Source organism: Brienomyrus brachyistius, chromosome 8, assembly GCF_023856365.1.
Source record: "Brienomyrus brachyistius isolate T26 chromosome 8, BBRACH_0.4, whole genome shotgun sequence".
Taxonomy (NCBI): domain Eukaryota; kingdom Metazoa; phylum Chordata; class Actinopteri; order Osteoglossiformes; family Mormyridae; genus Brienomyrus; species Brienomyrus brachyistius.
The window spans coordinates 2,494,102-2,519,408 of NC_064540.1; the positions used below are offsets into that span (position 1 = coordinate 2,494,102).

A 25,307-nucleotide genomic window follows, 5' to 3' on the forward strand; every position below is an offset into this window, starting at 1 on the left:
GGCCTTGGGTGGATCAGTTTACAGATAGACGTGGCCGACGCTGATCAGCCCGCTGGGCATTTATCCAAAATGCACGACTCGGGGAGTAATATCGATCTTTTCTTGGGGGATGTACGAGCACTGAAATTCAGCAGACGCAACTGATACAGAACTGAAGAGCAAGATTTCTGCTTTGCTGGTTTTCAAGTAAGGATGTTCATATCTTTTTTAAAAAAGCATTTTGACTCTGACAACTGAAAAACCAAGAAGAATATTTTCAACACTATAGACTAAAAGATATAATCAAACCATGAATTATGCATTATTGCATGTTTTACAGTAAAAAAATGCCACAGGAAGGTACCTACAATCTACATAGTTCAATTTTATTGAAGCTTCAGTATTAGAAATGAATCCTTCAGCCCATCAACAGTACAATATGTAATGGAAAGCTGAACACTCTTGAATAACATGTCATTTGAAGCTTTCGATCGCAGTGTAGCAGGCTCTTCAAAAACCAATTTTCTCAAGCGAAAGGTAACACCGTTTGACAGAACGCAGCTCCCCGTACAGAACTATTGATTAGATTAAGTTTGTTACAGTAACAATGTTAAGTAAAGTTATAGCGCCCCCTTGCATTTGGGAAAGCCTGTCGGTTAAACGCCACATGTAAATATCAGACTACCAATGTAAACTGAAGTTCAGCATTTATCGTAACATCCATCCATCCAACTCCAACATTTTGCAAATAAGGATGTTGTAAATAATCTACATTTTATCGATTAATAATATACATTCTAAATACACACAAAGTAATTTTTCAATTGACATATTTCATGCAATACCCAATTTTACTAATATATTTGCAAGCAGCACTTAATAAGGAGCGTTTGCTGGTTTTCGCCTAACAAAAATGAAACGCAAAGTCACTTAATGTTATACATTCTGAATAGAAAAATGAGCCTATGGAATATGTTGCTATCTATGTGTCCCTTCCTGACATTTATTTTATACTATTTATTCGTCCAAAGAAAATGCATACCGTTAAACGGTCAACATACCGTCATCCGTGATCATTTTAACGAAGCAATATATTCATATTTTTCTTGTTCTTGCTGCAGCTGAATTCGTTCATGGTAACCGAACAGTTGAAACGGGAGTATCTATTACAACACGAAACGCCTCTCTTATTTACAAAAGCCTTTTTCTAAGGATAAAATAAAAGTGCGTCTTCCCTCTCTATCCCTCAACGGTGGGACAAAATTATATAACAAATCAAGCTTATGAAAAGCGTCTGCGTGAAAGAAACGTAAAAAATGGTGAAACAAGCACACACGCCGGTCTAATTGTAGGTGTTATATAGAATCTAGTTTTTATGTAATATATTACGTCAGAGACCTGCCATTGCATATTGCACTGATCTGGACAGTCTGAATGAATAATATATATTTATGTTTCAATTAAGGCACCTAATTCGCTTCAGTGATCATAAGGCGCTCTTATATATACACATTGTGAGTAACCTTAAATTAGCTATAATAATGCCCGTGACATTTAAAGATCTTGCCCATAAAAACAGATCACAGTACCATGGCTCTTTCTCCTCGATCGTTCGCCAGGCAATTTTTTTATATCTCACCAGCTTACCTTTTGCAGCTGATCGTTATCGGTGTAGAGTCCGATCCAAGGAAGTGACAAAGGCGCGTATGTCAGGCGAGCATTTTGCTTACTCGGGCTCCGTGTGAGCGCAGAACGTTCCGGTCCAGCTTCCCTCAGTCAATAAGAGACCCATCTGGCTAATTATGTTGATGCAAAACTATGAGCAGTGAACGACGGCAAGCGTTTGGAGGGAGGGATCCGCATCGATACCTAGTGCTGAATTAAAGACAGACGTACGCTGCTCGATGCTTAATTAACATCTGTCAAATTTCTTTATTTCCAGCATTTTAATTGAGTTTTCACACATGATCTGTAATCTGATACAGATACGGGTTTACAGTCAGCCTTTTCTTCATATCCATAGTAATTTACCACCTTTGTTTCCATTCAACCAGATCCCACCTCGCACCTGCGTCCCAAGCAGACAGCCTATGATGTGGAGACCCGACCCAATGCAATGATCGGGCTAATTATATAGGCCTGCTTTAGTACATCACCTAAGACGAAGTTACTGTTTTCCAGCGTTTGTTCGTTATAATTAATTTAATGTGTGTATTTTCTCGGTTAATGTCAGATCACATGGACTGTTAAAATTCAGTAAATATTTAGTGATGAGTAAAAATTCTGTAGGCCTAAATAAAAGGGAAACACGATGGCACCGCCAAACCCATTTGTCACAAGCTGTAAACAAAAAATACAGTGTAAGTTCGCCATATTTTTTAAATTAGCCAGTCATCAACATCAGTGGTCTATGTTTTATTAGAAACGAACTCGCAATCTCACGCCTGACCCGTTAAATAGCATGGCTCTTGTAAACACGATTTAAGTAGGTTAAGTAAGTTCACATATATAATATGCAATGCTCCGTGATAAAAACTTAATTAATTACATTTAATTAAGATTAAATGTAAAGTTTATTATTTTTTAAAAAGTGTTAAATAGTTGAATGGTTAAAGTAGTTTCATCACACTTCAATTGACAATGTACTCAGATGTCTATCCATCCATCCATTTTCCAAACCGCTTATCCTACAGGGTCACAGGGGGTCCGGAGCCTATCCCGGAAGCAATAGGCATGAGGCAGGGAACAACCCAGGATGGGGGGCCAGTCTATCACAGGGCACACTCACACACCATTCACTCACATGGGCAATTTAGCAACTCCAATTAGCCTCAGCATGTTTTTGGACTGTGGGGGGAAACCGGAGTACCCGGAGGAAACCCCACGACGACATGGGGAGAACATGCAAACTCCACACAGATGTGACCCAGGTGGAGATTTGAACCCGGGTCCCAGAGGTGTGAGGCAACAGTGCTAACCACTGCACCACCATGCCACCTCCTCAGACGTCTAATTACATGGAAATATAGTTTATACTCATAACATGCAGTTATATAATATCAAAAATACAGCCCATCTGTAACCAACCAGGTGCAACATTGCACTAGGCACATTATTTTATTCATGTACATAATAAAATTGTGTTGATTGTTTGACACACCATGTCAAAATAAGTTATTCGTATGTAAAAGTACTTGCTGATAAATCAGTGAATCTGATTGGATACTAATTAATATTACTATGCTGTAATTGCATGTATTTTTTTTTCAAAATAGAAAATGCATGCGGTCTTAAAAATGCGCAACATGGTGTGATTACACTTTTTTGTTTATCTGGAAATGATGACATATGAAATTTCCACAAGAACAAGTACATTGTAATGCCGTAGGTCCTGCACATCGTATCTTGCAGTGCACATATACAGGTGAAAGTGAAGCTTAGTGTCAGAGCACAAGTCCAGCCATTTATCTGTCACACTTGCAGCAGTTTCCTGGGGACTAAGGGCCTTGTTCAAGGGCCCGATTCAAATCCAAACCACTGACTTTCTGATCACATAATCTACTGAGCCACACACTGTGAGGAAAACAAGATTTAAATGAATACTGATCTTTTTGACATTTTCCAAACGTTGAAAAAGAGCTTACATTACATTCAGTTCTGATAAAGTGTCCTATAATTAATTTTAAACGCTCTTTCTCATGAAATGTTGAATAAAATGCCTATTTTATATTTTTAAATATTGTGTTTGCAATAATGTCTGACACTATACATGTCCAACTACCAGTATTCTTTATATTCATCCTAACCAAAGCAATAATGTTTTAGCCATTAGATCTAAATTAGAAATAGGTTCCTAATATAGCCAGTAAAGGAGGCAGTTCTAAAAAGTATGTTCCCCAGTGTTCTAAAATGGCACGTCAAGAGGGTATCTGTGCTGAAAAACTGAAACACATTTTAGACTTTTTTTTTTAAATGTGTCCCAGCTTCTACCTTGTGGTGCTTTTTGATCTGTGTGAAACCAGATCGGAGAATTAATTATTGACAATGATATATAATTGCTATTACCACCATTTTAAGAGAGTTACATGAATGCATATATAAGAGATTCCAAGGACATCACCCTATTTATCAGAGAACAGATGCTGAAAAGATATTTTTTCTTTCAAAGGCTGAAAGGGATCTGCAGGGTCCGCACTGCCACATCCTGTCCGCCACGTCTGCCTGCCGCTCCGGTCTCCTCCCTCACGTGGCCCTGGTGAGCCACACCTGATGCTTGTTGCCCTGCATTAGTCTCTGTAATAATTACCTGTTTGTCTCATCCTCTCTATTCCATTCACTGACGTACCGTCTTGTTGCTTGTGCCCAGTCTTCCCTTTTTGATCCACTGTAATCCTGTTTTTTTCCCAATTTTTGTTCATCCAGTTCAATAAAACTCCTTTTATTTCTCCACCATGCCTGCCCCAAGAGTCCTTCGTCCTGGTGGTCGTGACATGCATCCCAGCCAGGGTGTGCCCCCTGCCTGATGTCTTGTACTGTACATACTGGGTGATAGATTTATTACATCTTGTCATGGCAAAAAGTACATTTCTTTGGTTTGGGATCAATAAAGTCTTATTTTATCTTATTTTATCAGCGCAGAGGAAATTAATTATGGCTTTTGCAGTATTGAGAATGATTTATTTATTAACAAAACAATCTTACATTTTTTTTAAATTAGGCTATTTCTGCCTAAGAATAAGACTGTAGTTTTACTGCAAATTCCAGCTGCTGCATATATCATAATGGTTACGCATATGGAACTGAGCATTAATATGTTAGTTTTCTACTTTTACGTCATTAAGCAATGCACTGAACCTTATAAAACATGGTCAATATATAGGGATCTATAAGCAAGAATTAAGCAATTAATCATTTAACTCTTAAAAAGTAACTCCATCCATACCACTATCCTGGAAGCTACGGGCACGAGGCAAGGAAGAACCCAGGATGGGGGGCAGACCATCGCAGGGCACACTCACACACCATTCACTCACACTCCATTCACTCACACACCATTCACTCACACATGCACACCTATGGGCAATTTCATAACTCCAATTAGCCTCAGCATGTTTTTGTACTGTGGGGGGAAACCAGAGGAAACCCCACGACGACATGGGGAGAACATGCAAACTCCACACACGTGTGACCCAGGCGGAGACTCGAACCCAGGTCCCAGAGGTGTGAGGCAGCAGTGCTAACCACTGCACCACCATGCCACCCTAAAAAGTAACTTACAACCCTTAAATTACTTAAACATTATATGGAAAGAAAACCATAGTTAAATGTGTGGGAATACTCCTATAGTCTGGATGAGCTGTACGCATTTCCAGTAGGTTTTTATTAAAACTGCTTGGATGCATTTTGATGACTCATGAGTCATCATTCAAAGACTTCACTGCGTTAAGGATTATCACACAGGGTACTCAGACAACACAAATCGCCATCTAGAATGTAGCTTCTGTGTGGGAATTTTAAAACACCTATTTTTCTACATTTTTCCTGCAGTTACTACACTTATTGCATACGACCACTGGGTGGCAGCAGAAGATTCTGGGTTGGGTTGCAGTAACGCCTCAGACCTTCACGCCTGTGAGACTAAAGTAGTTGATCGTTAGAGATTATGACAAATCTCATTTAAATTAGTAGTTTATCAGTTGTTTATCCATCTGGGGTACATGCCTTCTATTCCATTGCTCCATCCAAATCTAAGACCTCTCTGAAACAGCCACATGCATGCAGTACTTTCCATGGGAAGTAATATTAATAAATATAAATGTAAATGCACACATGATGTGACACAATCCTCATTGTTCCATTATGAGTCATTATGTCTCTTCATTCATTCTATTTTTTATTCATTCTATTCTGTTTTTATGTGCTCACAAAAGTGCCCCTCCCTTCCTCATCAAATATTCTGGAGGGGGGGCGGGGAAGCACACAGAATTATCTGTAGCCAGATTGTCAAAGGCTATATCCTTTGTTTACTATGGGGCTCCTGCAAACACAAGCCTGTTGATGGTGCATAAACACCTGGCTCCCCTTTGGCACATAACATGGGCTGACATAGAGGGGAACAGGGCTTGGTGGGAAGGTGACGGAGATGTAATAAGATTTTAACTTCTTTGGCAAATTCTTTTTCGCAGCCCCTTTCCCAAAGTGAGAAACAGAGATCTAAATTTGCAACATCCTCCCCTGGTTGTCTTCCTGGGGCTTTAGGTGTAAATAGAGGCTTGTGTGTGTGTGTGTGTATGTGTGTGTGATAGGAGGGGGGTGAAAGAGAAGAGAGAAGTGAGAGGGAGAGAGGGAGGGCAGTGATGAAAGACTGAAACTAAAAATACAGATTTTTCTCCCCCCCTGCTGGTGGTGGGTATGCGTGCTGACAGTCAGTGGGCTCAGCCAGCTGGGCAGATCCCAGAGGCCGAGGTCACGTGACATACATTCATGATGAAGCCTGGATCATGTGACATACTGTACATTCACAGAAGCTGCAGGTCGGGTGCTGATCCTCTTTCCTGGGAGGAGGGGGTCGCATACCCTGGCTTCTGTTTGGACAAATGTTGCTCTAACGGACACATATTAACCAGATGCTGGTTTATATAGCTAAACCTGAAGAAGCGTGTTCATCTTCACACAAAGGCACTGCCATGTCTGCTCGAAGACGGGAGACATGAGTGTTCGAAATCCACGATGGCTGGAATCGCTGTTTCCTCAGTCTCTGTCCGTTATTAAAAAGATGCTTTCATTTACTGTGGTTTTCAAAGCCTACGGGTTATTTCATTAAAAGCACATTATTATCAATGAGATCCAGTATAAAATGAGAGCTGAATATGATTAGGAACATATTAGTGTTTTTTTCACTTATTTTCCAATTAATGCACATCTCAGATAGTTACTGTCACTGCTCTTCAAAATGAAGTTGCATAGGCTGAAAGGTTCATTATTTGCAGTAAACCAGGGCAGGGGATTCTTCTGTAGATAGTCAGGGTGTTCTACCATCTCGGGCGGCACAGTGGTGAAGCGGCTAATGCCGTTATCTCACACCTCCAGGAATGGGGGCATTTTTGTCCGCAGTCTGTGTGTATGGGTTTCCATCCAGGCACTTTCTATTTGCAACCCAAAAGACATGCAAATTGGAGAAGTGATCTTTAATTTGTCCACAGCATGTACCCTGGACAGTAAGAGGACGGATGGATGTTCCCAACTTATTTACACCAGGAGCACCAAGTGAACTCAAATAACCTCCTATTAATAGCTCCATTCACGCAATTAAAAGCCAAGGTGTATGGAAAAACAGGCACGCTCTGAAGGTCTCCACGGACAGGGCCTCCTCGTCCTCATGTTAAGCTCCTGCTACTCCAGCTCTCAAGGGCTCAGGGCATCCAGCTTTCTGCTTGCTGCTCGCTCTTAATTGTTTTGGTACAGCCATCAGAGTCCGTGTTTTGAACTAACCAGCTGGGCACCAATTAACACATTTTGCAACCCGGAGGACCATCAAGGCTGGTGTTGTTCACTTCAGTGTCATTTGTATCAAGCTAAAGATGCATGGAATACAGGTAGCTATGTGTATTTAGTTACAAAGATACCTTAAAAGCTTAGAAAGGATCACTTTACAAAAAATGACTTCTAATGGATTGGAATTAAAGTCAGATTTTCTTCCTGCTGCTCTCTTTATTAATTAGGCTTCATCAAGTCATTAACCGAGTTCTGCTGTTGACTTGTGTGTCAAGAATTCTGTCATTGTGAGCTGTTCATGCTTGTAATAATGAAAGGAACAAATAAAGATCCTTGCAGGAAAAACTACCCTATTATAAAACTGGTGGGGCGGCATGGTGGTGCAGTGGTTAGCACTGGGGGCGGCATGGTGGTGCAGTGGTTAGCACTGTAAGGGGTGGCATGGTGGTGCAGTGGTTAGCACTGGGGGTGGCATGGTGGTGCAGTGGTTAGCACTGGGGGCGGCATGGTGGTGCAGTGGTTAGCACTGTAAGGGGTGGCATGGTGGTGCAGTGGTTAGCCATGTCCTCTGGGAATCAGGTTTGAGTCTTTGCCTGGGTTACATGTGTGTGGAGTTTGCATGTTCTCCCCATGTCGTCGTGGGGTTTCCTCCAGGTACTCCGGTTTCCCCCCACAGTCCAAAAACATACTGAGGCTAATTGGAGTTACTAAATAGCCCGTAGGAGTGCATGTGTGAGTGAATGGTGTGTCAGTGTGCCCTGCGATGGGCTGGCCCCCCATCCTGGGTTGTTCCCTGCCTCATGGCCATTGCTTCCGGGATAGGCTCCGGACCCCCTGTGACCCAGTAGGATAAGCGGTTTGGAAAATGGATGGATGGATAGATAAATAGAAAACTGGTGAAAAGATGATAGTCCTGGTAGTGATGATACGGATTGAGGGGAGTCAGCTGAGGTGGTTTGAAGAGGCACAGGAAAATGTTTTGTGCTGAAAATTGAAAACTTCTTTTGTATCATCGGCAGCTTTCTACTGCTAACAACAATATTTTTTAGAGAAATACTCATAAAGTTGCCTCTAAGTTACTATAAGATGATTAACATATTGCTGTGTTTTTCTCTGATGAAACAGACAACAGTAGGTGCTGAGGCACCCTCAGCATCTCCGCTTCCACCACTCCTGGTGATTTGGACATCTCCTCTAAATGGCACCTGCTTGGCACCCAAGGCGGCGGTTCTGAGCATGTCCCAGTAGCCAGACACCCTTGGGAAGAACCCTTTAAGAAATTATAGTTCCCAGGGAACTGGGAAGCCTCTATAACAGTGATTCCCAATCAGGTCCTCGGGGACCCAAAGCCGGCCGACGTTTTTGCTCCCTCTAAGCTCCCTGCCAAACAGTCAACATTTTTGCTCCCCAGGCAGCCGGGGGGGAACAAAAATGCCGACTGTCTGTCGGTCCCCAAGGAATCGCTGCTCTAGAAGGCGCTAGAGTCAGCAATGTTGGATAAAATAAGGATTTTTCACTTTACTACAATGTATTCCTCTGACCTCATGCCTCCATGGTAGTGTGACTAATTCAGTAATTATTTTATCCTGCAAAATGTGTTGATCCTAGGTACTCTGGGTTCCTCCAAAGACCTGCCCCTAAGGTTCAATTTTGTGCCTAAAATGGTGCATTGGAATGCTTATCTCTGGCTACCCCATCTGGCTCTGCATGAGACACACACATACAGGTGAAAGCAAGCTTGGGGGACACAGCACAGGCTCAGGGGCCCAACAGACATGTGACTATTCTGGGGAGGCTGTGGCTCAAACCTGCAACCTTCCGATCACTGCCTAGGATGTTCCCTGCATTTCCTTCCTGGATTATTTTTTCTGTAAAGATCTGGCACAAGCCATTCTATTTTACTGCAATTACAGAAGCTGAATAGCAGCTACATTGCTTTCAAGCTTTTTATTCATAATACAGTCGTTTGACATTGTCCAACACCAAATACTTCAGCAAAGCAGGCATTCTCGCCTTGTAAAATTCTCTACAACGCCATTGGTTGGAACATCATCGGCGTCACATCCGCCGGTCCGTTCACAATGTTGTTCCTTCCTATACACATGGATAGATTTTGCCGCGCGTCAACTTCATGATTTCATACTCGTGTTTGCTACGCACCTATCCCGTTGTCAGTCGTATATTTCCGAGTTTTAATCCTACTGTTAGCCTTCCTGTGATACATTTGCGCCCGGTAACTTTTGCGAGACCATTACTTACGCTGAACAAAAATTGCATGGAATCGCCAGAAGCAAAACGCAAACATACAGAGAATATGCCGTTTGCTAAAATTGGGACACACAATGGTACCTTTCATTGTGACGAGGTTTTGGCATGCTTCTTTCTTCGGCAGCTCCCCGAGTACAAGGTTGGAAGAAAAAGGCAAATCCTGTCTGTTCATGTGCTTTTTTATTTCGTAAGATAATAAACTGTTGGTTCCCAACGTATAACCGAAACAAAGATCTTTCGGGGATACAACGGTATTATCACTGTCAGGTAGAAAATGGACGAAACTTACATAATTTGTTCTTATATATGGCTAGTTTTCGTCAGTTAGATTATCATTCGAGTACAGGAAGTCTTTTCGTCACACCAAAAAAGTTTGGTTGGCGACTGATTCTTATTAGGTTTTAGAGTTAGAAACTGAAAGTCGTCACTAATAAAGATTTGTTTTAGTTTACTTTTAGCTGTGTGGATTCTAGCCGTAGCTATCGGCGATATTGACTGGTTGACTTTGAAATTAACAGGATGCAGAAATCCTTCGCACCCGAAACCCCGATCTGCTGGCGCAGTGTGATGTTGTTGTGGATGTTGGAGGTGAATATGATTCAAAGAAACACCGCTATGACCATCACCAGAGGTGCGTTGCTGCCGAAAATGGTCTCAAACTGTCGTAACACATCATCAAGCCGTGCGACCTTTTCAATTACTTTATGGCTCTATCAACCATAACAGCTGAACGAGCTGTTTAGTTATCGTTGAATATCATTTACTAACGTTTGTGTGTGTAAAGATATACTGATACTTTCATCCTGCCTAGATCTGAACGTAGTGAAGGGCTCAAAAGATGTTTTTCTTGTAGGTGATAACAGAAGTCAGATTTTCTTCGTGTGAAACAATAACACTCTAAATAATCTAAATAATCAGTGGGGCGTGGAGATAATTATGGTAGGCCATAAACCCCCCTCCCGGCGTGCTCAGGTGGTGTGCCGCTGTTAATGTCCATCATTTAATGAGACCTTCACTTGCGGACGAGTGCATGAGTTGTGTGTTTTTCAGTTTCATCGCTCTGTTCGACACCGACTTACTGCCATGACCTTATAGTGTGCCGCATTACCTCTAATTTTTTCACACTTTTTCTGGCTTAATTAATGATGCAGGGATGATTTAGCTCTGTCAGTTAGTCCGCTAATGACTGTGCCGTCCTCCAGCACGCAGCATGGCAGCCATTAATCATATTCCTTCGCTGTCAGAAGCAATATGCATCAGTAACGTAGGTTAAGCAGACTGAAAATGATCAGGCGCAGCCTCGCCATCACTCACCGATCATCTGCGCATGCACTCGGCCACGCGATCTGTGCAATTTGTGAGCTCCTGGGCCGTTTTCACAGATTTCTCACGAGATTTAACATGACACAGATTTGACTCTGATTTTTTTATACATATAATATATTTTATGGCTGATGCAATTATGTGTAACTTTAATATCTTTCAGTCCAAGTTGAATGAATTAAGCAAGGCGACTACCAGTTAAAAATTAAAAACATTAGTAAAATATAATGATAAATTTAGTAAAACACCAAATTATCGTCTGATGAGTCAGTTACTTGTACTTAAGAATGAAAAGCCTTTTGTGTGTCTGACATGATGAACCACCAAGTTCTATTTTTTTAGCTGGGTAATTAAATCTGTCAGTGTTTTGGTCAACATATTGGCCTTAAATTGGTGAGTTATAGATATATATTTGTGTTTTGAACACGTTATAGATATATTAAATATTATAATATATTTTATACTTCCTTTGGCTTTTTGAATGTGGATACTCTGTCCACAATTTAGTTTCAAAACATGCAGTGGAAACTAAATGTAGCTTCACTGAATTAATGTTCGATGTGATTAAAAAACGTGAACCAAAACCCTACATGCAGCTAAATCTTTTGGGGTTTAACCCTTTTTAAAATAACCCTACAGATGTTTGGGGCCTGTTGTTGAGTAGATAATTTTTTTCAATGTTGAGCCCTCTGTACATCAACTGGATTACCTTTCAGAACTGATATGGGTCTTATAGGATTTTCAGTAGGTGATGTGGTGGTGTTTTAACACATAAATAAATAAATAGAGGTGTATGGTAGCTTGTAATACCTTTGGGTGTCTTTCACAATAAATGGCTGCAGAGGACTGTAAGGTTCCTAATGAAAATTATAATCTGTTCTTAGAGTGCTAAACATTTTTTTTGTAGGACATTCAAGGAGACCTTCAGTAGTCTGTGCCCAGAGAAGCCCTGGGTGACTAAGCTAAGCTCAGCTGGTCTGGTGTATCTACACTTTGGTCGACGTCTGTTGAGCCAGCTCACTCAACTAAAGAGCGACGACAGTGAGCTGGAAGTGCTGTACGATAAGGTGAGAGCTTCTGGCAGTGGGACACCTGCTGGCCGGAGGTATGTAAAGCCGAATGTTCCGGAATGACGCTGGGCCACGTGCATTTTACCCGCGACAGCTTTACGAGAACTTTGTGGAGGAAGTGGATGCGGTCGACAATGGCATCTCTCAGCATGACGGCGAACCTCGCTACGCTGTTTCCACCACCCTGAGTTCCCGTGTCAGCCATCTCAATCCTCGCTGGAATAGCGCGAACCAGGACACGGAGGTGAGTGGACGGGCAGCTCTCATATTGCCAGTTTTGGACTTTCACGTTGCATCAGTAGTGTACCGTACTGGTTTGGATTAAATGCCTTTAGTAGGCCATATGGTTCAGATACTTTGAACTCCAAATCCCAGCATGCTACTCACCCTCTGCCAAGAGATGATTACTCATCCACGGATCTGAAACACACACAGCATGCTTAGCTATTTTTATACATGTGTGTGTATATAATTTAGCGGTGCATTTTCCTGTATGTGTGTTTCTGGATCTTGAGGAAAAATGCAAGTGAGCATCCTGAATTTTGTGCTTGTGGAACTTGGGGGAGGGGTGTTTATGGTGGTTAAAGTGCTTGTTAAAGTGGGTTTTTAACATCTAGAAATAATTAGTGTTCAGATCTGCCCGAGTGAATCAGCTCATTTCCTGAGATTAGGTTTAAATGTTAGTGGCGGTAGGTTATGCAAAGCATTTTAAAAAATAAAAGCAGACTGTTGCTGTTTTCTGTTTAATCCTCATCCATATTTTAATGAAATGCATTGTTAAACTGTGTGCCTCAATCCCCAGTAGCTTTGTTTTCCTTTATCCTCTGTCATAAATGGAATATGCCCTGTTTAATTCCGTGTCAGACAGTCGACATTAGGTCATAGTGGTAACACACCCCAAGATTTAGGTCTGTGCTGTGATGTATGTGCTGTGATGTATGTGCTGTGATGTAAATCCTGTTACTGTTTGCTGATATATTCAGGTTTTACAGGATGTTTTAAACTGAACTGAAAGCTTATTGTGGCTTAATGTCACCAAATAACAACTTAGGAAAACCAAATTTCATTCACACACTGCTGACCATATTCTATTGGGAAATACATTGAATCTATAAAACATAGAATTGGGAAATAGTTATAGATGTAACACACACACACACAAGGAGGGGACAAGGTGTATATAACTTACATTTCCATCCAAACACGCTTCTTCCATGGAGAAAAATTAAGCAACAGCAAATATCCAGAATGTGCATTTTATGTTGAGCTAGTTTTTTTTTCTCCATTGGAATGAAATTTGAGAGATTCCTCTATGAATTTGAAATTTTGTTTTCTAGGTCACTATTTCTCGTACTTTAAGCTGTTTGCTTATTATCGGTTTCTATGGATAAGAGGAGAGTTAAGCTGAATTTTACATATTTGTCTTTGAATTACAATTTCATGAATTAAGCAATGGAATTTACTTATGACCAGTGTAGTAAGAGGTAGATATAGTTTCCCAAAGATATAGTTTTGGTCCCTTAAGCTATGCTAAGCTCTTTTTATGCTTTTTAGAACATCCCATTTTACACACTCAGAAAACCTGATGCAGTTTTTTTTTTAAATTATGTTTTTGCCTCCGTAAAGTATTTCAATATTAGCTGCAGTTTGGAACATATCTGTAGCAAAAGAAGCTTTTACTCGACTGATTTTTTTCCCCCCAGTTAGTTTTTGAGTTTGTTTCTGTTATGCAGAGAGGCTGATATGTTAATGATATAATTGATTCTAGAGGTTTGAAAATGCAGGCTTTGACCTTTTTAATACCCAAAAGAAGTGGTGGTTTTTCTTCACTTCTCAGGGAATATGTCATCCCTAGCTAACAAAAAGTCTGTGCGTCTTTTGGGGGGGGGAGGGGGGGTTTTAGGAGGAAGATGTTTATAGAAGTGGAGGCCAATTTTAGCAGGTTTACACAATACACTCTTAAGTGATGCATTATCAATAAGTCGACACACCGTGACCATGTTCAAAGTTCAGAATTCGGCAGCTCTGTGGACACTGTGCGAGGAAACGAGACCAGAGAGCAAAGTTTCATTCATCCCATCAATTCATTTATGTAAAAACTGTCAGTCTGGATTTTTTTTTGTCGCTGTAGTTATTGGGTGTTGCTTATATGGAGCATTTTAGCAGCATTTTTCCGTTCATCTGTTTCATCCACGTTTCTGCCAACAGGCTGCCCTGTGAATCTGATAGGGGAAACACAGTCAGGCACAAGAGTCTGCCAGACACTGCTCCTTATTGATGGGTTTATGATCACGTTATCAAATGCCTCATGTCTGCCTTTGTGTGAATAATTGCATGATTCCACATGTGGATTTGGCTTCGCAGTGGCTGTGATGACTTCCCTTCTGGAAGCTTCCAGTCCATCAGGGGGCTGATTTTGAGCTGGTGTTTTGTGCTGTTGATCATCAGTTCCCTGACCATCAGCTCTGTTGCTCCATCTTCTCTGAACTCTGATGCTTAAAAGGCACATAGTTCATTTGGTTCTTTAAAATGGGATTTATTCATTTCTTTTTTCATGCCTTGTCTATGGCATCGAATCTGACTCACCACAACCTGAATTTGATTTTATTCACACGCATTTGAATGTGTTAACATGAACTTGAATTTCATTACCTGAATACCAGAACCTGAATTTGAATATGTTTACCTGAATGTGAATCAAAGAACCTGAATTTTAATACCTTTACCTGAACTTGAGTGAAAGAAATCAAATTTGAATTTATTTCCTGAACTTTGAATTTATGTTGCTTTTGTGGTAATAAAAATTCAAATTCGGGGTGTAAAATTCAGCTCTGTACAGTCTGGGTTGTAAGATTCAGGGTTATAGGATTCACAGAAATTTGGGTTGAGAAATTCAGGTTCAGAAAAAACGGAAAACATCCGACATACTCAAAAAGTGCAAATGATCATAGATCTAACTGAGCACCAATCACAAGGTCATTTGGAATGGGGGTTTGTACATCCAGCACCATGTGGTTAATACCAAGGTCGGGTTTTTGGCCCTACGGACCATCCAGAGGAGAGGAGGGACATGTAATCACGAAGTAAGTCAGATCTGTTCGTCTTTTTTGTGTTTCTTTGACTGACTGTGGTTATGTTTACATGCGGTAACCCGATTTAAGATGTTCTCGTGTGTTTTTAATGAGCAAGTCATGTAAATCCAGTAATCGGATTATTGAAAACACATGTAAATACCTTAATGGGGTTATCGCATGTAAATGCAGTCGTCGTCGGCTAAAACAAACAAATAAAATAAAAAAAAAAAACGCTCTTAACTTCAGACTTGGGAAACTGCATGTCTCTTATCTCCACTGTATGATCTGGGCGATATGGACCAAAAACATTATCTAGGTGTTTTTAGGCAGATGAGGGATACATGTTTTCATTGTGCAAAATGTTCGGATTTAAATCAAAACCACAGAAAGACCAGTTTTATTAAAACAATGTGTGGTCAAAACGAAATGCAAGTGTAGGGTTTCCTTCCCTGTTTGCAAATATACAACTATTCAGTATAGACATTTTCTTTATTCCAAACGGAAGCCTCAAAGACGAAAATAAATTATGCCTATATTTGTTGTCTGCTTCAAATAAAGCTGCAAACGCATAAAAGCACTTCAGTCCACTATATCCACAAACAGGCTTTTTCTCCGTTTATGATGCCGCTCTCAAAGCACGTGGACGTTTGTTTTCTGTTCATAAAGAATCTAAATGTAAAACCTATTTCGCAGGGTCCGTTAGACATCATGTCGGTTTTTCACAGGAGGGATTTCATAAGGCCCTGGAGATGGTGGGGGCGGAGTTTTTGGATCGTTTGGACTTCCACCAGAACTCCTGGCTGCCGGCCCGTGCAGTGGTGAAGAAAGCGATGGAGAAGCGGACCCAGGTACCCCCCCCTCCGTTCAGGTTGCAGTCGGTAGCTACAAATTTTACTAACAGAAATATTAGGGTATGGTGGTGTTTAATGGGATGATCTTGTGCTGAAGCTCACAGTCAGGTTAACCCTCTTCCCATTGGTTACTTGAATGACTTTTGAACCAGCGGAAGACAGTGATTGGCAGCTCATGGTAACCCCTCCCACCGTTTGGTTTCAGAGCCTTCTTCCTGCCATTACAAATGACTAGAGGCCCAGATGAGTGTTCGCTGTTCATGTTCCAGGTGGACCCGAGTGGGGAGGTGGTTCTGCTGGAGCAGGGGGGCTGCCCATGGAAGGAGCATCTCTTCTCTCTGGAAGCAGAGCTTAATGTGGAGACGCCCATCAAGTTTGTCCTGTACCAAGACCAGAACGGCCAGTGGAGGGTCCAGTGCGTACCTGCGGCACTACACACCTTCCAGAACAGGTAATAGCCTTGCTCAAATCCACCATTATGTGCCTTTGTCAGTACTTTGCAAGGACTTATTCCAGACCCCTTCCTTGCTGTACATTATACCTTAAGAGCCAGAGTAGTTCTCTGATTTTCTGTTTTTATTTCTGCAGCGTCATCTCTTACTCAGTATTTCTGCCAGCCCCTTTCTTTGTCCAATTTCCAAAAGTATACAAAAATTACCACCTCACATTTCCCATTCCTCGAAATTGCCAGGTAAATTTCTTTAAAACGTGCGGCAAGTGTGTTGATGTGAGAGATTGTACCGCCTCATCAGCATGAAACATGAACACTTAAGGCGAGGCGACATATGTTCTGCTGAGTGTTGAGGAGTACAGCTTTCCAGTATAAAATTGGCCTGGAGGCTTGACAGATGACGACTGTTTTTGGTAACACTTCATTTAAGCCTGCAAATAACAGTTAAAGTGCTGTGAAAATGTGTTTTTTTCCCCTTGGCTTCCTGTGTATTTGATGCTGAACATTCACGCTCCTTTAGCCAAAACTGGATATTAGGGAAAAGGGAAACTGGGTGAAATAAGATGCTTGCGTGAGGCATCCTGCAGCATCCGACACCCAGATATGAGGGTATCACCCCATATTAAGTTTGCCGTAACCAAAGTCACAGGCTTCCAGTAGGTATTTTTTCATCAATCACAGTGCTGTGGAATTATCCGGAAGTAATTATGACGTGGATTGTATTTGGGATGTTTTGGAGCATTGTCTTGGTGAGTTACCTATCATCAGCTGATGGACGGATGGATGGATGGATGGATGGTGGATGGCTTGATTCTCACATAAAATGTGCAGAGATTTCATGGACATGCTGTCAGGTTATTTAGGGCCTAATAAAGGAAAAGATTTTCTTGTTCCATTTTGTGGTCCTTCTCATTAGCATTAGCATTAGCATCCTCAGACGCTGCTCCTCACCTCGCCGTCTCTGCTCGTTCTCATTAGCATTAGCATTAGCATCCCAAAATACTGCTCCTCTCCTGTCTCCTCTCCTTCTCATTAGCATTAGCATCCTCAAATGCTGCTCCTCCTTGCCGTCTTTGCTTGTTCTCATTAGCATTAGCATCCTCAGACGCTGCTCCTCACCTCGCCATCTCTGCTCGTTCTCATTAGCATTAGCATCCCAAAATACTGCTCCTCTCCTGTCTCTTCTCTTTCTCATTAGCATTAGTATCCTCAAATGCTGCTCCTCCTTGCCGTCTTTGCTTGTTCTCATTAGCATTAGCATCCTCAGACGCTGCTCCTCACCTCGCCGTCTTTGCTCGTTCTCATTAGCATTATTATCCGCAAATGCTGCTCCTCTCCCTACTGTCTGCTCGTCCTTCCCTCAGGTATTCTGGTTCATTTCTGCATCTCTGCTTGGGTTCTGATAGCTTTGTTTGGCAGAAAGAATGTAATTGTCTTTTTGAAATTTTTTTTTATTTTGCTGTAACAACCCGGTGTGTAACCTCATCTATTTTACTGCCAAAAAGTAGATTTTTTTGTGTGTGGTTTTTCCCCATGAAAATCTAAAGTCAGATAAGTGAAACAAGCTAATGTAGGATGTATGTAAAATATATATAAAAAACACAAATAATTTAATAGATATACATTTGTTTAATTCAGTTTGCATTTATTCCACAGTCTAGCTGTATTGAGTGTAGCGTTTGAGGCGGTGGAGCATATCAGAGAGGGGGGACCATGGACAGCTCAGAGCCATAGGTCCCCAAGCCGAACTCCAGCACAAATTAAACACTGGCAGCATCTCTAAGGAAATGACCTCTATTTAATCTCATTTATCTACATAGACAGCTCTGGAAAAAATTAGGAGACCACTCTATTTTTTAAAAATCTGCATTTATAAATCCTGGTTTTTCTGGCGTAAAGCTACACTGTGGGGCAGTTTGCTTCCGGGCGTAAAGTCTCTAAGACACCAGTACACAAGAATAAGGTGAAGTGGGAGACGCTGGGAATGACGAGAAACCAGTCAGGTAGAGGGCAGAAGCCACTTTATAATGCCAGAGATGACCATCAGCCAGTGGGGGTTCTAGACCATTTCAACTGGGGAGGTCAGACTTGGACCAGATGTACTGTTGGGGGGGGCAGACGTATTTGACCATAAGCTCGTCCAAGTATGACTTGCACTAGATTCTCAGCATTAAGAAGCAAAAGACAATTTTGAAAACCGATGTTATTTAGGCGATGCTCTGCAGTTACATTTGACAGTTTTTACAAACGTAACTTACACTGATTTCTTCTTTACACTGATTTCTTCTTTACACTGTCTTGCTTCCACAGGCCTTTTATCTTTTTCTGTCGTTCGCTTCGCTTTTCACCGAGTGAAGCGGCTCGACCACCCAGCGCACCTGTGTTAGGAGTCTGCCGGGGGAATGTGCTTACGTCTGTGTTTTGCTTGTTCCCAGGACACGAAATGTCACCACACACATATGAATGTACACAATAATGACAGTAATAATAATACATTCATTTCAGACCCTTGTAGTATATGGGGGTACATGAGGGGGGCTATGCATGTTGTCTTGTGGGCACTGCCCCCCCCCCCCCCCCCCCATAATTGCCCCTGCCGTCAACTTACCCAGCAGTGCCTCATAAATGGAAGGATGACCTCAAGTGACCTTCAAAAAGAACAGGAAACATTAAGTGGTGTGAAGTGCACTGCTAGGACAGTTCATAACTGGCTTCTAGCAGCAGGACTGAAGACCCATAAAGCAAGGAAGCAGAACTTCATCAGTGAGAAGCAGGGAAGAGCCAGGTTGCAAAAAAATAATATTTTACACCCATATATTGAGAAATAACTGAAACTGAAAATTTTGCTGTGTTCTAATTTTTTCCAGATCTTACCAGAGGTGTGTACGTGTTCATATGTGCATAATAGTGTATTTGTGTGCCTGTGCTGTGTTCCTGCCACTCCGGGTCCCTTAAGCAGAGGGTATTCATTGGAAGTGTTACTGCCTGTTTTGATTGTCCTCATTTACCTGCCACCATTCTTGCAGAGTGACTCTTCTCGGTGCGGTCATGTGACTTAATCCTTCAGCGTAGACGCACATTAGACTGCGGAAAGGTTGTATGATCTCATCAGGCAGGTGGCGACAGCAGTTTTTATATTTGCCTAGTGATTTAAGGAAATGGATGGGGAGGGGGGGGGGTGACTGGGTGTTTATCTTGCACCCAGGCCGACAGAGTGACGACATGTGGTAGGGTCAATTAAGAATCATGTCGTTACTATGGCAACAGTAGGTCTCTCTCTCTCTCTCTCTCTCCCTCCCTCTCCCCAAACCCAGAGGGAGCTCAGCTGGTCCCTGGTGAGGTGTGGCGCTTGAACCAGCCTGAATATGAGTGTTTCCTAATTGATTATCACTTTTGAACAGGCTGGTTTGGAGTTAAGGGCCTTTTATTCTGGTGACAAGGTTGTAAATTCAGTCCTATTGTGCAACGGTGGCTGCTTCTGTAAGATCCTTTTTGGATATTCTTTGAAAGCCAGGAATACGGTGCCTCAGCAGACAGAATGGAGGCCCTCGGTCCCTTTTCTTTGCATAACGGTGTGATGTAAATCTCTCTGTAGTAGTTTGTGTAACTCATCTCACGGGTGTGTCGCGGCTTGAGCTTGAGCTCAGTGCCTCTTCTGTGTAATGGTCTCTTTACATAACGCCATTGAAAGAATGTTTTATCTCTGCTTAAGGTGAAGAGGACTGCTTGAGATGGATTTTGGGATCTGCTGACCACCCCCCCCCCCCCCCCCCCGTGTCGGGCAGCGGCTGTAAAATGTGTGCTTTTCAGCGTCTATTCGCTGTTGGTGCTTCGGCAGGCTGAGATTAGGAAGGCCAGCCAGCCACGGGGTCCTTCCTCTCCCCAAGCCTGGATTTCTTGCCCTTTCTACTTCGGCAGCAGAACTCATTAAGGTGGACTTGCTGCTGGTGTGTTTCCTGAAAGGAGGATGTTCCGTTAAAGGTTACGGCCGCTTTGATTGCTCACTTTTGCTTGAAACGGCGCGTCTGAGAAATCGTATCAGTGGGTGGAGACTCAAATGGCCGCAATTCCTCGGGACAATGTCCGAGCCCCCGCTGACTTGGCTGGGGGCCTTGTTTCATGTGCCTTTTTCCTGGTCGGGCTGGAGCCCCTGCCTGCCCAGTGCCTTCAGTGACCCGATGGCATGATTCACACTCGAGTGCTCAGCTGATGTTTCCATCCAAACCTCGCGTTCCTGGCTTGGGGCCCTCCTGGGATTCAAAGCGGCCACCTTTGTTTTTAACCACTTTGCCACTGGCCCTGATACCTCAGCCTCAACACTACAAGGCTTTAAATAGTATATCTGTGCTGAATCTGAAAACACTCATGCGTTTTTTTTTTTTTTAACCAAAAGTCATCATTTATATGAAACGAACGCTGTTTTTACGTCTTGCATATTTACAAATATGCGTCCTGTCAAGGAGTCAACAAGGCATTTGTGCAGATAGGCTGAGCTGCCAATGAATGCCCAGGTACAGGATGAGTGTAAGCAGCATACGAGGGAGAGCTACGCAACAACTTCTAACAAAGAAGGAAGCTAAGAAGACTGTCGAAGGAGCAGAAGTGCAAGACAAGAACATTCAGGGAATGTGAAAAGGCATCAGGTTAGTAGAGGAATTCATGGGATAGATGAGTCTTGAGGTGTTTCTTGAAGGTGGAGAAGGGAGTCTGATAACCGGACGTGGTTTAGCAGTTCATTCCACCTCCGGGAAACTACATAAGAGAATCATCTGGAGTGACACTTATCATGTGGTGGATGGAGCCTTAAAGCTGATGTCAGCACCAATAGACAGCCAGTAATGAGAGACAAGGATGGGTGAATATCAGACATGCTGCCGTCTGATGAATCATCTGCAGTGGTCTGATAGCGCAAGCTGCAATAGTCTAGTCATGCAAAACCTTTAGCTACGTGTTGCCTGTGTGTTATTTGATTTGCAGCCGTGTGTGTCTGACCGCTCGTGCACGGGGAACCGTCTCCCGTTTGGATGCAGTGTTCGGCCTCCCGGATCTCCACCACTGCAATCGACAGTTATCTGCCTGATTAGAAATGTCAGCCGTCTGATTCGGCAAGTTTCTCACTCTGAATGTAAAAAGAGCCACAATAAACAAGTGGAGAGTGTCAAACCCGGAAAAAGCGGCCAAGCCTTTATCCTCCCCCGCCCCGCCCTTCCCCTCCCCCCCAACTCCCATCCTGTTCTTGTGGCCGAAAGCGCACGTGCCCCCCCCCTCCCAAAGTCACCGACTGTGTGCCCATCTGCCCTCCAGATTGTCCTTGCCGGACGAGTGGCGCGGGGTGCGGGACGAGGCCCTGTCCACCCTCAGTGGGATCCCGGGCTGCATCTTCGTCCACGCTAGTGGTTTCATCGGGGGGAACAGTACCCTGCAGGGGGCGCTGGAGATGGCGCGGCGCACTCTGCAGGCGGCTGCCGGGTCCGGGGACGAGCTTCAGGCCAACGGCAGCTGAGAGAATGCCGCCGTCTGCCCAGCGGGCTGCATCTCCACTCCCAGGCTGGACAGCCTGTACTCTGTCGTTCTGCTTCTCTTCCTTCCTAATAAAATACAGCCACAAATACTGTTTTACCTCATTTGTTTCCCTGAATTTTGCCAAAAATCAGGACCCTGTGGTTTTTACACCCTACACACTTCCTGTTTCTGCAAAATAAGAATTAAAGTTATAGCTAATAGAGAGTGTTTGTATGGAGAATGTTTGTATGATTATTATTATTTTTTTTTGTTGTTTTTTTTTTACACCAGACATCCGTAATCCTTGCCTTCGAATGTGGCTTTCATACACACAAACAGCCACTAACCTCTACTCATGCCCTACATTAATATGCCTGTAATCTTCCTGGGTGATTAAGTTTGTAAAATGGGGCTTTTCTATCCGAGGATCTGGTTTGTCGAGAGACACTGGCAAGATGAGGCACACAGGCTGCTGTACAAATCATTAGTATTGTGGGAAGGGATTTCTCCACTTTACCCTCGTTTGTCCCTTTACTCTGCTTTCTTTATCTTGTTTGTTTCTTTTTCTCTTTCATCTTCCCTTCCCAGTTGCCCCCCCCCCCCCCCAGAGCTATCAGTCCACTCTAAATGTCAACACTTTGTTTAGTGTGTGTGTGTGTGTGTGTGTGTGTTTTTTCCGTGGACTTTCATAGGTAGGTAGGTTTCTTGTTGGTGTTGCTTCCTGTATTTTCTTACCATGTATTTTCCAAGATTCCGGAATGTTCCGTCTCTAGAATTCCCTGCTGTTCTGGGGTCTACATTGAAATGGCCGACCGGTCAGGTTTGATCGCTGAGGATGGGGGGTAGTTGTGGGGAAAGGGGGGGGGGGGGGCGTTCAGAGCAGGAAGTTGTGTAATACCAAGTGCTTCCTGCCGCAGCTAATAAATTCCAGTTTAGTAAGTTACTGTCTTTTCCACTCTTTTGTTAATGTCTTGGAGATTTTCTATTTTACAATTCTGATGGAGCTCTAATCGATAGGTCCGGCGGTTCATTTGTACCTTTGGGGTGAAACATCTGCGGACTGCATGTAAAATTGATTTCTGCAGCTGTGACGACGAATCCTCGGCACGACGATAACCTGGGAATTTCAATTCGATTTACTATTCATGACGAAGGTTTCGGTACAGCTGAGCCCGGGCCAGCTTTTCAGTGCCAAGCAGGCATTGTCTGGTGCTGGTCTGACTGGTCACGTGGGGCATATTTATAGACTGGATTTTCACAGATTAATCTGTTTTGTCTCAAAGGAATGGGTTTAGGGCCTCTGTCGGTAAAGGTGGAGGCAGGAAGGGAGAGATTCCACATATGATGCCCTGATGTTCAATTGTCAAAATAATTGAACAAAATTGAACAATTGAGCAAAAGTTCAACTGGATACCCAGAATGCATCTGGGCTACTTTAAAACTTAAAACAAGACAGAGGTAGACACAGGATGAACATTTTTTGTTCCAGAGCTGTTGTGGGGGTTGGGGGAAGGTTGTAAGGGGGGAGACGGGGACGTAATCTGCTTTTTTTAGGCTCTCTGAATTGAACGGAGTCTGTAGGGAGCGATGACATCAGCGGCTGTGCCAATCTGCAGCCCCGCATAGCGTGTAAATCGCCCGCTCTCAAGTCAGTCTGTTTCAATAATGCACCGTTTGCTTGCGCTTTGGGGCCACCTGTCATAGGTACATGGTGCGTGTCCCAGGTATCCGCTTCCTGACTTAAGGTTTCCCTCCCCCGGAGTGACTGTGGGGCCCGTAGCTCTTGAGGTGGGTAGATGAATGAGACCTACTTTGTGCCTGGAAGATCCGGTCTGTCTCTTGAAGACGCTAAAGGCTTAAAAGACAGACTTTCGTCTAAACTGTCGCTCCCATGTGTGAGCTGCCGTAATGCCGTCGGCTCATCAGACGGATCCTGTGATAAGTGATCCAGGGCTCGAAGGTAGCACAGGAGAATCTGAAAGGCATAGGCAGGTGTAGGGGTTGGAGGGGCAGGCCTTCTGGGGGCCGAAAAACCACTGGCTTCAGGCAAGCTAAGGATGAAGGGAAGGAACAGCACTGTGTAAAAGTCTTAGGCCATTAAGGAACGTGTGTAAAGGCGTAGCAAGTGTATGTTTGCCCAAAAAATCACTGGAATAAGAACAAACGGCAACACAATGAAAACGTGCTTCAGAAAGTTACGGATGTCTTGCTGGATGGCTGGATGAACACCGCTTAAGTTCCCAAACGTCTCCTCAAGGGCACCCCAGCCATTCCATGTGTTGGTTAAATTTTGCCACCAGCTCACTTAATTCATTTTATTAACTAAATATATTGATGAGGTATTAATAACCACTATAGTATCACGTTTGGCTAAAGTCAACAAATACAACTACTGGATGGTTGCTGCAAATACTGGTGTGACTTTGAGGAGGTTTTAAAATGGCTAAACCAACACATTTTGACAGACGATATAGTTTTATGCAAAGACCATATAAACAGTGTTCTTTGACTGCCTAAGACTTTTGCACAGTATGTGAGACTCACATTTAAATGACACTGATGTCAAATAACCAACAGTTTCTCCAGATACGGAAGCGATTTTAGGTTAACTACCTTCTCCAAGAAGCAAAACACGAAGCCTCCTGGGGCTTCAGTCAGTGACCTTCAGGTCACAGCTGGTCTGTGGTCACTGTGTTACCTGCAGCTCTGTTGCCTGAATAAAAATATTGTCCCCATTATGTCTTCGGTATTTTGAGATGTAGTTAAACAATTGTAAAGTTGTACATGTTTTTATTTAATGAACCTGGAGAAGGAGAATCTGATGGGGAGGAGAGTAAATCAGAGTAAATCGTTTAGAATTATTCTCGTAAATAATCGCATCATTATTCCTATGACCCAACTCTCAAACAATCTGACATAGTCTGATTTGGGAGCAGCAGTCGCACTATGGCCTGATTCCTTTCTCTGCGACGGCTGGAAGTTCTCAGTTCATTTATCTCCAACTGCATCAGATTGGGAGCTTTTCCAATTCATTAAAAACCAATCCGGCTTTTCCACGAGCGCGAGGTAAAAGCCCACGGGGACCCGGGGTAGACGGCGCTGAGGCCTCTCCCGCTTTGATGGGTGAAGAACGAAGACATTCATCTGGCCAGAAACGCCTGACTCTTCATCCGTGTCAGTGAGAGGAGAAGAAGGTGCGCAGGGTCGCTCTCCTTGCGTTCTCAGTCCTTCACCACACACTTTGAGTTTTGGAGATGCAAAGACCTGCAGGTTGCTTCTGAGACGTCATTTGAAA

The 25,307-nt window shown here is 43.0% G+C and overlaps 2 protein-coding genes across 2 annotated transcripts in view; one reads left to right on the plus strand and one right to left on the minus strand.

Annotated features, from left to right (window-relative positions):
* LOC125747482 (mitogen-activated protein kinase kinase kinase 12-like) overlaps positions 1–2,044 on the minus strand; it is a 35,166-nt gene extending 33,122 nt beyond the window's left edge. The window contains 1 exon segment of the mRNA XM_049022777.1: positions 1,627–2,044. The gene's annotated coding sequence lies outside the window, so the exon portion shown is untranslated.
* A 7,497-nt stretch (positions 2,045–9,541) lies between these two features.
* Positions 9,542–22,119, plus strand: myg1 (myg1 exonuclease). The gene is made up of 7 exons (XM_049022779.1): positions 9,542–9,880; positions 10,260–10,372; positions 11,972–12,131; positions 12,229–12,378; positions 15,934–16,056; positions 16,329–16,510; positions 21,815–22,119. Exons 1-7 carry the CDS (start codon positions 9,605–9,607, stop codon positions 22,011–22,013), a joined length of 1,203 nt encoding a protein of 400 aa, XP_048878736.1. The 5' UTR covers positions 9,542–9,604; the 3' UTR covers positions 22,014–22,119.
* Positions 22,120–25,307: the final 3,188 nt, after the last annotated feature.